The following is a 12,618-nucleotide window of genomic DNA, read 5'->3' on the forward strand; positions in this document are numbered from 1 at the left end:
AGACCAACAAGAATTCAATTTGAACACACCCATAGCGAGATAAAGATCAATTACTTCCTTGCTCCTTTGTCCCAGTTGAACCAGTAATCAGGAATTGTCAGGTGCCCAAAATCATATTCGAAACTGTCTCCTTAAGAAAATGGTCCATCTCACTACTGAATAACTGCTCACACGTGTAATACACAACCAGAGATTCTTCCTTACATCACTTCATTGTTCAGAGGAGGCCCTCAGTAAAAGCACAAACTATAAACTTTGTTTAAAAACACTCAAGGTAAATCAACAATATGATTAACTGTATTCGTCATGCCAAGTCAGAAATAATGTACTGTGAGAAAGGACATACTGGCACTGGAGGCATGCAGACTAGGTTGATTCCGGGGTGGAGGGGGTTGGCTGATGAGGACAGACTGAGTAGAGTGGGATTATATTCATTGGAATTCAGAAGAATGGCGGGGGGGGGAATCTTATAGAAACATATAAAATTATGAAGGGAATCAATAAGAAAGAAGGAGAGAGGATGTTTCCACTGGCAGATGAAACTAGGACAAGAGGGCATGGCCTCAAGATTAGAAGAAGCAGATTTAGGGCTGAATTGAAAAAGAACATCTTCACCCAGATGGCTGTAAATCTATGGAATTCCTTGTCCAGGGAAGTAGTTGACGCTACTTCAGTAAATGTTTTAAAGCAAAGATAAATTTTTATTTTGAACAATAAAGGAATTAAGGGATATGGAGATAGCGCGGCTAAGTCGATCCGAGTCCATGAAGAGATCAGCCATATCTTATTGAGTGGCGGAGCAGGCTCAAAGGGCCAGACGGTTTACTCCTGCTGCCAGTTCTTATATAAGTGGATGTGCTGAAGTGTGTCTTATATACATTAGTATCAATTTTAAAGGTTGGATTTCAAAATAGTGGCCAATACGCATGATTAGTTTTATGAGGGACACTCTTTAAAAAAAAGCAAGGTCAAACAATCCTTCTGGAACAGTAACCTGATTCAGTATGTCACAGCAGGTGACTGCAAACTCCGAGTGTTAATAAAAATAAGATACTGATTCTGTGAGTGTATTCAGTTCAAAATATTAACAATTGATTTTACGTAAGAAAATCTGCAGATTAAATATTTTTAGGACAATTTAAAGGACATCTAATGGTCAGATACAGGCACAGTTTTGCTCTTAGAAAGGAATTTTTCAAAGTAATTCAGGAAATAACTTGCCTCAGCAGAATTGCAGATTGTATAGTTTCTATACCATGAAACTGTAGTTAGAAATTTGCAGGTTATTAGAAGTTGAGAAACTTTAAGAGCTCAGTTTTTTTTTAATGTGTATTCGCATAAGAAGACTCCACACTTCATAGAAAAGAAATCAGGGAGAATCCACCAAGCAAAACTTAAAAGATTTGACATACAAGAATAATTTCTCTGAACATGAATATTTAAACTTAAGCAAAGTTTTCAATTTAATAAAAATTAAACTGAGTACTTAACTGTATTCTATGTAATTTGGAGATACCAGTGTTGGACTGAGGTGTACAAAGTTAAAAATCACACAACACCAGGTTATAGTCCAACAGGTTTAACTCCAGTTAAACCTATTACACTATAACCTGGTGTTGTATTCTACTTAATTGGTTTTGTACCTTTAGCCTCTAATGCTTTTTCAGTTACTTGGTTTTCAGGCTCCTTTTTGTCCTCTGACATTGGGCTTGTTGTTGGTCTTGAAGAGGCCTCACTTTCACTGACAAGCGCGGCTACCTCTGGAGGTACCAACCGATCCTGCTTTTCCATCTGATCAGACAGCTCCTCCACTTCATTCTCTTTCTGATCTAGAGGGAAATCAGTCAGATTTCATGTTGAGTTCATATCCAAAATGAAACAGTTACAGATTTTAATAATATTTTTCAAGTGATCTGATTTCAGAAAATCTGAAATCAGCCAGAAAGTTTTAGTTTGAGATTTATAGCAATTATGTAATGATTGTGTGGATAGAATTAGGTGTCAGGCTGCCATTTCTCTCATGGAAATGTTCAGTAGTAATTAAAGCAGTATTGTATACTTCAGGAGTGTTAGAGTCAATTAGTTGTATTGTGTCAGTTTGGGAATCATTGAACGTAACGGCGCTGCACTGGCCCTTCAGCCCTCGTTGTTGTGCCGACCTGTGAAACCAACCTGAAGACCATCTAACCCACACTATTCCATTGTTATTACATATGTTTGTCCAATGACCATTTAAATGCCCTTAAACCTGTTTAGTCTACTACTGTTGCAGGCAGGGCATTCCACACCACTGACTAATGAACCTACCTCTGACATCTGTCCTATATCTATCACCCCTCAATTTAAAGCTATGTCCTCTCAGGCTAGCCATCACCATCTGAGGTGAAAGGCTCTCACTGTCCATCCTATCTAATCCTCTAATCATCTTGTATGTCTCTATTAAGTCACCTCTTAATTTTCTTCTCTCTAATGAAACAGCCTCAAATTCCTCAGCCTTTCCTCACAAGACCTTCCCTCCACACCAGGCAACATCCTGGTAAATCTCCTTTGTACCTTTTCCAATACGTGGATAGTGGATTAAATACACATCCTTTCTATAATGCAGTGACCAGAACTGTACACCATACTCCAAGTTTGGCCGCACCAGTGTTTTGTACAGCTGCAACATGACCTCATGGCTCCAAAACGCAATCCCTCTACCAATAAAATCTAACACACTATCCAGCTTCTGAAGAACCCTACCAATCTGGTTGGCAACTTCCAGGGATCTATGCACATAGACACAGTGATCTCTCTGCTCATCCACACTACCAAGAATCTTACCATTAGCCCAATATTCCTTATTCCTGTTACTCCTTCCAAAGTGAATCACCTCATAATTTTTCATGTCTCTGCCCAGCTCTGCAGCTTATCTATGTCCCTCTGTAGCCCGCAATATCCTTTGTCACTATCCACAACTCCACCTACCTTAGTGTCATCCACAAATTTACTAACTTATCCTTCTACACCCTCATCCAGGTCATTTATAAAAATGAGAAACAGCAGTGGACCCAAAACAGATCTTTGCAGTGCACCACTAGTTACTGAACTCCAGGATGCATATTTCCCATCAACCACCATCCTCTGTCTTCTTTCAGCTAGCCAATTTCTGATCCAAACCTCTAATCACCTGAAGCCTCTGTATTTCCTGCAGTAGCCTACCGTGGGGGAACCTTATCAAATGCTTTATTGAAATCCATATGCACCACATCAACTGTTTTACCCTCATCTACCTGTTTGGTCACCTTCTCAAAGAACTCAATAAGGTTTGTGAGGCATGAACTACCTTCACAAAACCAAGTGGACTACTACTAATCAAATTATTCCTTTCCAGATGATAATAATATTTTCACACTTTCCAGAATTGCTAACACCTCCTCCTTATGAACCTCAATCCCATCGACTCTACGAAAAATAATCATTCAGAGCTTTCCCCTATCTCCTCAGAATCCATGCACAACTTCCAACTACTGTCCTTGACTGGCCCAAATCTTACTCTAGTCCTTCTTGTATTCCTGACATACCAATATAAAGCTTCAGGGTTTTCCTTGATCCTACCTGCCAAAGTCTTCTTATGTCCCTTCCTGGCTCTTCTTAGCTCTCTCTTTATGTCCTTCCTGGCTAATTTGTAACTTTCAAAAACCCTAGCTGAGCCTTCATGCCTCATCTTAACATAATCTTCCTTCTTCCTCTTGACAAGGGATTCAATTTCTTTTGTAAACCGTGGTACCCTCGCTTGACCACTTCGTCCCTGCTGCACAGGAATATACTTATCAAGTACCACAGTAGTTGAACAAACGCCACACTTCAGTTGTGCGCATCCCCTGCAGTTTCTTTCCCCATCCTATGCATCATAAATCTTGCCTAATCACCTCATAATTGCCTTTCCCCCAGCTATAACTCTTGCCCTGCAATATATACCAATTCCTTTCCACTGTTGAAGTAAACGTAACTGAATTGTGATCACTATCACCAAAATGATCACCTACCTCCAAATTTAACACCTGGCCGGGTTCATTACCTAGTACCAAATCCAATGTGGCCTCACCCCTTGTTGGCCTGTCTACATACTGTATCAGGAAACCCTCCTGCATACACTGGACAAAAACGGACCTGTCTAAAGTACTCAAACCATAGCTTTTCCAGTCAATATTTGGAAAGTTAAAGGCCGCCATAACAACTACCCTGTTATTTTCACTCTTATGCAGAATCATCTTTGCTGTCCTTTCCTTTACATCTTTGGAACTATTCAGAGGCCAATAGAAAACTCCCAACAGGGTGCCCTCACCTTTCTGGTTTCTAACCTCAGCCCATGCTACCTCAGTACATGAGTCCTCATCAAACATCCTTTCTGCCACTATAATACTGCACTTGCCACACCTCCCCCTCTCTTACTACCTTCCTTGATCTTACTGAAACATCTAAACTCCGGAAGCTGCAACAACCATTCCTGTTGCTGCTGTATCCATGTCTCCGAAATGGCCACAACATTGAAGTCCCAGGTACCAACCATGCTGGAAGTTCACCCGCCTTATTCTGGATGCTCCTGGCGTTGAAGTAGATACAGTTCAAACCACCTTCTTGCTTGCCGGTACACTCTTACGACCTTGAAATCTTATTCGTAACTTCATTACTCTCAACCTCCTATACACTGGAGCTACAATTCAGGTTCTCATCCCCTTGCTGAATTAATTTAAGCCCTCCTGAAGAGCATTAGCAAATATCCCCCCCAGATTATTGGTACCCATCTGGATCAGGTGTAGACCATTACATTTGTAAAGGTCCCACCTACCGCAGAATAAGCCCCAATCATCCAAGTGTCTGAATCCTCCCTCCTCTCCCATCCCTGTAACCACGTGTTCAACTGCTCTCTCTACTTCTCATCTCGCCAGCACGTGGCATGGATAACAAACTAGAGATAACAACTCTGTTTGTTCTAGCTCTAAGGTGGTCATGGTTTCTATTTCATTCATAGTGTTGATCTCTGAATGTAGTCCCTGAAGGGAGTGTTGTACCATCTGATCAGTAGTTAAAACAGAGGCTTCTTCTGCCCTTAAGTGAGCAAAAAAGATTAACTGCCTCTTTATATCATTGTTACCTATTTTACCATGTTGGGCATAAATTGTTTGCCAAGTTATCTTCATTATAACATTGCAACAGAAGCTTCACTGGTTGTAAAGCACTTTGGACATCATACATTGAGTGCTTTATAATGGTGCTTTAATGGGCAAAGAAAGATAGGATAGGAAATGCTGGCACTGCCTGGACAGGAAAAAAAATACTGGGATATATTAAACGGCAGTTTTCTTGAAGATCTTCATCTTTCACAGGAGGTGGATTAGGGTTAGGGCAGAATTATTTCAATGTGGCAGCTGCTGATAAATCGTGATGAGCTTTAAAATTGATTCATACCTTGGTGAAGTTGCATATCATGTGAATGAACTTGTACTGGGGTATGGTGACCGGGATGACAACAGTACCACAAGCTGAAGTCAGGTACCACTGCAGCCCTCTGAAAGAGCTGAAGTGGGGATGACCATGGTGCCATACAACAAGTGAAGAAACATAAAAAAAAGTGAGGATAAAGTTAGTGGTGCAGGTTTGACAGGAGAATGCAGGCCTAACTTTAAGTGTTCACTTTTTATTCAGGTTGTAGTGGTTGAAGATAAAAACACATACTCTACGTCGGGAAACATTAGTTTTGGAGGGGTCTAGGAGGATGGTACCACTAGCCACCCAAGGGCATCTGTGGTTACATCTTTGGGAAATAGAAGCAGTTTAGGTACTATGGTGTTCAGCTGCGGTTTGGGGATAGGGGCAAAAGATCACTCACTTTACAAGTGCAAGGACAGAATAGACCAGGGAAATAGTATGCGTTTCTGAACTTCATTCTACACCCACAGAACTATCAGGAGCAGGGCTGAAATCTTGCCCACTGTAGTTCTGGAGTAAGAGTAATGACACTAATCAACTCTGTAATCAGACAACATTTGGCACTGAGCTGGATAAGATGCTTAGACATATGATTGTAAATTTGATCAATGAACTTGATTTTAAGGAGAGACATGGAAAGGGGTGAAAAATAAAATGAAGAAGTTTCAGAATTGACTAGCAGGTTTATTACTCATGGTTACATTAAAATTCTGAGAAAACTTACATTATATAAACCTGCAAAGTATGGATAAAGTAATATCAGTCACAGTAACTTCTAAGCTATAGTTGTACTTGGACAGAAAATGACTGGAAATTGTTTCAGTGTGCAATTTACTTCTGAGCACATACCATTTTCACCTTCAGTGACTTCCATGGCTCTATTCTTGGCTTGCTCCTGTTCTTCTCGGATTAGGCTTTGCTCTTTGTAGTAATCCAATAATTCAAATGGAAGTTTCTCGCCTGGTTGTCTTGGTGGCAGCAACAACATGTTATCTGAGCCATAGCCCTTCATCATCCTCAGAACCTTTCAGGTAAAAGTGAAGCAAAGGGTTCAGCATTAAGGAGGTTTCAATTTTTTTTAAGTGTGCTCTTTTAACAAAATATTTTAACCAACAGGTAGTAGCATATAGCTTAGATCAGAGTGGTGCTGGAAAAGCACAGCAGGTCAGGCAGCATCCGAGAAACAGGAAAATCGACATTTCAGGTAGAACATCGATTTTACTACTCCTCGGATGCTGCCTGACCTGCTGTGCTTTTCCAGTACCACTCTGATCTAAACTCTGGTTTCCTGCATCAGCAGTCCTCACTTTTGTCTAGTATAGCTGTTTTAATGAATTATACCACAGAATACTGGAGTATGTGTACTCCCTGAACTGGCAGTTTCTTATCTCAGTCCTGCCTGCATTCAGACACAACACATATAAATTTAGGTAATTTAACTCTAATTTTGCTTCTATATCATTTAAAACACTCTCCCCTTCTCCAGCAGCTTTCCGAGTACAGTAAATGCATATCACATTCTAATGTCAATATGGAGATTTGATGGAACATATTCCCAGACCTCCCTCAACACTGCTCTAACTTTTCTATTCAAAGATGTTCAGCATAACTTGCTGTTAATTCCCATTCTGAGTAGCCTCCCTTCCCTTCCTCTCCATGGCTAACATGGTTAATCCATGTCTATTGCTGTATGTCATTGTATCATGCAGTATTGCAGGGAAGCTTGGGTAATGGTAATGATAAAGAAAAGTTCCAAGCAGCAAAACCCTTTGACTCCTTGGAACAGCCCACAATAACATTGACATTATTCATTGTAAAGCCCTAAAAATGCTTTAGTTTAAAAATTCGAAATTGTATCCATTCATATTAAATGAAATGACAGGTCAACACAGAGCAGAGTTCAGACATGAGCTAGGTTGATTTTAACTCTGGAGAAAGTGAGAACTGCAGTTGGTGGAGATCAGAATCGAGAGTGTGGTGCTGGAAAAGCACAGCAGGTCAGGCAGCATTCGAGGAGCAGGAGAGTCAACGTTTTGGGCAAAAGCCCTTCATCAGGAATTAGGTTTGTAGGCCGTGAGATAAATGGCACCAGCCCCTCAGCTCATAGCCTCATTCCTGGTGAAGGGCTTTTGCCTCAAATGTCAATTCTCCTGCTCCTTGGATGTCACCTGACCTGCTGTGCTATTCCAGCATCACACTCTTGATTATATTTAATCTGCCTTTCTGAGCTAACTACCTTGTCAATATAAAGCCACATCAGAACTTTGGCCACAGTGCACATTCACCACATCCTTCAGACTTGTTTGTACATACCACCCAGCAAAACCTTTAAGCTTTCCATAGTCACTGAGATCTTTCTGGGATTAGCTCCATATTTAGTGGAGATAACCAAATAAATCCTAGAGCAGCAACATCGTGAGCTTTGAGCTGCCAGCAACTACCTGCTGCAGCAACCACAGTGCCAAACCTACATCCAAAACCTCAACCTGAGCTACAAATCTTCGCAAAACTTGTTAACCTTGATTTTCTTTTGACCTCCAAGTATGTCTGTAACAAAAATAAAGCTTCCACTCATCTGTAATCACCTCCTCAACCTGCTTTTAAACACACCTCCAAAGTTAATGACTTCCTATCGATATTCCTCGAAAGTCAGTCTTCAATGTGAATGTCTCCAAAGTAAAACCTGATGCTCACTGACTTAGTAAATCTGAAATCCTTTATTGGCATTTAATATTGCCAAAAACACATGTAAAAGAAATAATTGTTTTGCCAAATTGAATACAGGAATTAAAGTGAAACTCTTTAGTTCAGTAAATAACAGGAGCGCAACACTCCGGAGCCAAGGAATTTAATAGGGAGTGTGCTCAGATAAGGCCACTCTTAAATGTTGCATACTATTTGATTCTCCATCTACTTGTTTCGATCACATTAAAATTTCATTTGTTTACATATTCATAATACAAGCCGTAAAACTGTCACTCAATCATATTTTAGAACTTGCTGTGATTCAACTGGTAACCCATCATAGTACCAAAAAGGGATTCTTTAACCTTAACTTGTATCTTAGCCAATCAGGCAATGATTAATCCTAATATCTCCACAGCTTCTGATCACTTGTCTAAAGGACAAATTTACTGGTTATTGCAGATGTGGATATCAGATGAACATGGGCTTGGAGTCACGTGGAGTCAGAAAGGGAACCAAGATTGGGTTTGGACTGAGAGGAGGCTGAGGCTGAGATGGGGAATGAGACAGGGAACTTGAGCTGAGGCTGCAAAGGGATTGTAAACCGGGCTGAGACAGGGGCTGGCATTGGAATAAGGATGGGAACTGGATTGATTTGCAGCGTGGTTCTGATAAAATCAATGGAATTAAATCATGTGTTCTCTTAGAGGTGAATGATCCACTCCATCAATTTATCCCCCTCATTGGTGAGGATGAATGCCCACTCATATATATCTAAGCAATTCAATATTGTCAGCTCTCCAGATACCTTTTCTTCCTCCAAGTAATTGTTATCATACTCCACTGAATAAAATTCAATGGGAAAAGTGCAGGGATTCTTTACAATCACTATCCCTTCGACCTCTGTACTGTAAGGTAAAAGTGGACCCAGTTCCAATAAAGTTGTAGAAAATTCAAGTCGAGGCTCCAGTCCTTGGCCAATGGCTGTGATCAGCACCTGGTTACTGCTCTGTGAGAAGTTCAACATCAAACGATGTTTATAACGTTTCTGCCAGGGAGAAGAAAACATAATCAACTCTCATCTTGCAACAAGTGCTAACATTTAAATGCATATTAATTCATAAAAACATTTTTGTTAATAGTCATGTTACTACAAAGATGTTACTCTTTATAAGACCTACTCCAGCTTGTAACTCGTGCTTATATTACCAGCTGTAACGTGTTCAACATATGTGAAGGGTTTGATGGGGTAAATGGGAGAAACTGTTCCTGCTGGCAGGAGAATCCATAATAACAGAACAGAGATTTAAGTTAATTGGCAAAAGACCCAGTGGGGAAACTTGGGGAATTTCTTTTTCTGCAGTGAGTTGCAGAATCTGGAATGCATTGACTGTAAATGCAGTAGAAGTGATTTCAGTTGTAACTTCCAAAAAGGAATTTGGGCTATGCAGAAAGAACAGAGGCAGTATGATAAATTGTACAGTTCTTTCAAGAGCCAGCACAAGATACCATAAATGGCCTCCTTCTGTGCTGTACCATTCTTTGGTTCAAAGATGTGATAAAGGATGGACGATTTACACCAAAGCATCCTCTGGAATCCTTCTCATTTTTCTGGCTCTCACTCACAGTTGTGGATATCTCAACAGGCTTGTCTCAGAGCTTGCTTAAACAGCATTTCTAAGTTCGGCTAATTCTGGATATCCATCCAAACCAATGCCTGCTCTTTTCATGCACAGGTTGCTTAGGTTGGCTTTTCCCTCATTCAGTTGTCTGGAAAGCACCTTGCTCAACAATTGAACTGTGATCGGAAGCTTGCACATAATTTGTAATCAACCTATTCAGAATTATTACTGATACATTTTCTAACAGAAACTGCATTGAATATCAGACTTTTAGGCTGATACTTTATTCTTTCTTGTCTTTGAGAAACTCACCTCCTCATCAGGAATAAATGTCACCTGCACGTTCACTTTCGCCCCAGCCTCCAGCACACCACAAGCTGGCGACATGCGGAATACATAGGAAGGTTGCTTCAGCTCCTTCAGTAGTTTGGATCGCAGGTACAGGGGAACATGCTTATCAAGCTATTTAAATGACAAAACCCAAAACTGCATAAACAATATGACAAGTAGCAGTCAATAAAACATATTTGACATGGAATTTTACAGCAACGAGAGGCCGTTTGGCAACATATTTATAACCCACTTCCACCTTCTGGCTCCCCCTTGAAGTCATCTACCTTATATATTATGCCATGGTGAGTTTCACATTCACACCACTCTCCAGATAAAAGTCCTCCTGATTTTCTTTCTGTAGGTACTACTACTTGTGTTATATTTATGATTTAGACTCATCCATAAGTGGACCTTTCTTTATGTCTATTAATACCTGCATCTTATTGTAAAACAGAAAAGTCTTTCATTACCTTCTCTTTTACAACACTGGTATCAGTGAAAAACCATTCACAGGTTACATCCAGGTGGTTGTGGAGTTGAATGGTCATAACCTGACATTGCCCACATTGCACAGTGCCAAAGTCCAGGTGATCACTGGAGACGGTTAAGCCAGGCATGGTCACTGTAGCACTCAGGATTACATTCACTGTTGGCCCACCTATAACCTAAACAAAACATTAAATGTATAAGTAAATTAATTCACAGCATGGATCAACTATCTTCATCATCTTCTGCTTCACTCTCGACTGAACCAGACTCAAAATACATTTGAGACACAGATACCGAAGGCATATTTGTTATTTTTAAGTGAATTCCCTCAAATCACTTGGCCACCAAGAAACTAAACAAAAATGTCCCTCTTGGAAACAGGAATTTCAATGGAAAAACTGGAAAAAAAGACAGAAAGACTAACTTCAAGTACCCTAAGTTAACCAGAGAGAGATTCCCTTGGGTTTCCAACCAAGCACCATCCAGTTGTGTCTGATGATCAGTCTGTGTGTACTCCTCAAGTAAGGACCAGACTCTGTCCTGATGTCTTCAATGATGCCTGCAATTAACTAGACTGACTGAAGAGAAATTGTTCCTGATGAAGGGCTTTTGCCCGAAACGTTGATTTTCCTGCTCCTAGGATGCTGCCTGACCTGCTGTGCTTTTCCAGCACCACTCTAATCTAGACTGAAGAGTAATTGTGCCATAAGCAAGGAACCCCATCAAGTTGTCATCATGGAACTGTAACCCAGCGACAGCTAAGACAAAACCTGCAAAAGTAAGGAAGCTGATGGAAAGAATCAGAAATGGAATTTTGGCTATTCTTTTAAATTCTCCATGTAATGGGTACATTTTTCATTGAGAGAGCAGAAAGCTGTGAAACCATTGACCTGAGCATTCATTGGTGAAGTTAGCACTTCTAACATTTTAAAAGTGGGCGGCACGGTGGCACAGTGGTTAGCACTGCTGCCTCACAGCGCCAGAGACCCGGGTTCAATTCCTGCCTCAGGCGACTGACTGTGTGGAGTTTGCACGTTCTCCCCGTGTCTGCGTGGGTTTCCTCCAGGTGCTCCGGTTTCCTCCCACACTCCAAAGATGTGAATTGGCCACGCTAAATTGCCCCTAGTGTTAGGTAAGGGGTATATCTAGATGTAGATGAAGGGGTATGGGTGGGTTACGCTTCGGCAGGGCGGTGTGGACTTGTTGGGCCGAAGGGCCTGTTTCCACACTGTAAGTAATCTAATCTAAAAATGTTTTCCCCTTGTACAGACTACTGAGACAATGATTCTGGCATTAGATTAATCCCACTTTTGTGCTGTTGCCGTATAAATATAGCAGATACAAAAGCAGGTCAGAGGCTAGGAATGCAGCAGCAAGTAACTCACCTCCTCACTCCTCAAACTCTGTCCACCATTTACAAAGTACAAGTCAGGTATATTAAATTATTGTCATGTGTACTGAGGCACAGTGAAAATCTTTGTCTTGCGAGCAATACAGGCAGATCACATCATTAAATAAAATAGATAAGAAAATAATAGGTAAACCGCAGCAAGATCAAAAACACAGACACAGGCAAATGTTAAGAGTTTGTGAGTCGCTAACAATAGTAGGGTCGAAACTGTTACGCGACCAGCTGGTGCGTGCGTTCAGGCTTCTGTACTCTCTCCCCAGTGGGAGAGGTTGTAGAAAAACATTGCCAGGGTGGGATAGATCTTTGAGAAAGCTGGCGGCCTTTCCTTGCCTCTGGCCTGGTAGATGGATTCTATAGATGGGAGGTTGGCCTTTGTGATTGTCTGGGCTGAGTTCACCACTCTCTGTAACTGATTCCAATCTTAAATGGTACAGTTGCCATACCAGGTAGTGATACACCCAGACAGAATGCTCTCGATGGCGCACCTATAAAAGTTGGCAAGGGTATTCGCCGTCATGCCAAATTTCCTCAGCTACCTGAGGAAGGAGAGATGTTGTTGGCCCTTTGTAAAAAGTGCATCCACATGAAGAGTCCAAGAAAGCTTGT

The 12,618-nt window shown here is 41.0% G+C and overlaps 1 protein-coding gene across 1 annotated transcript in view; it reads right to left on the minus strand.

The window, feature by feature from the left end:
• The window catches only part of hydin (HYDIN axonemal central pair apparatus protein), an 869,275-nt gene that overhangs the window by 276,928 nt on the left and 579,729 nt on the right, over window positions 1–12,618 (minus strand). Inside the window, exons 34-38 of the mRNA XM_072547579.1 lie at window positions 10,583–10,777; window positions 10,092–10,241; window positions 8,966–9,205; window positions 6,322–6,496; window positions 1,644–1,829 (exon numbers count right to left, since the gene is read on the minus strand). Coding sequence (XP_072403680.1) covers window positions 1,644–1,829; window positions 6,322–6,496; window positions 8,966–9,205; window positions 10,092–10,241; window positions 10,583–10,777 — 946 coding nt within the window. The remainder of the gene's footprint in view (window positions 1–1,643; window positions 1,830–6,321; window positions 6,497–8,965; window positions 9,206–10,091; window positions 10,242–10,582; window positions 10,778–12,618) is intronic.

Source organism: Chiloscyllium punctatum, chromosome 26 (assembly GCF_047496795.1).
Source record: "Chiloscyllium punctatum isolate Juve2018m chromosome 26, sChiPun1.3, whole genome shotgun sequence".
In the NCBI taxonomy this organism is placed as follows: Eukaryota; Metazoa; Chordata; class Chondrichthyes; order Orectolobiformes; family Hemiscylliidae; genus Chiloscyllium; species Chiloscyllium punctatum.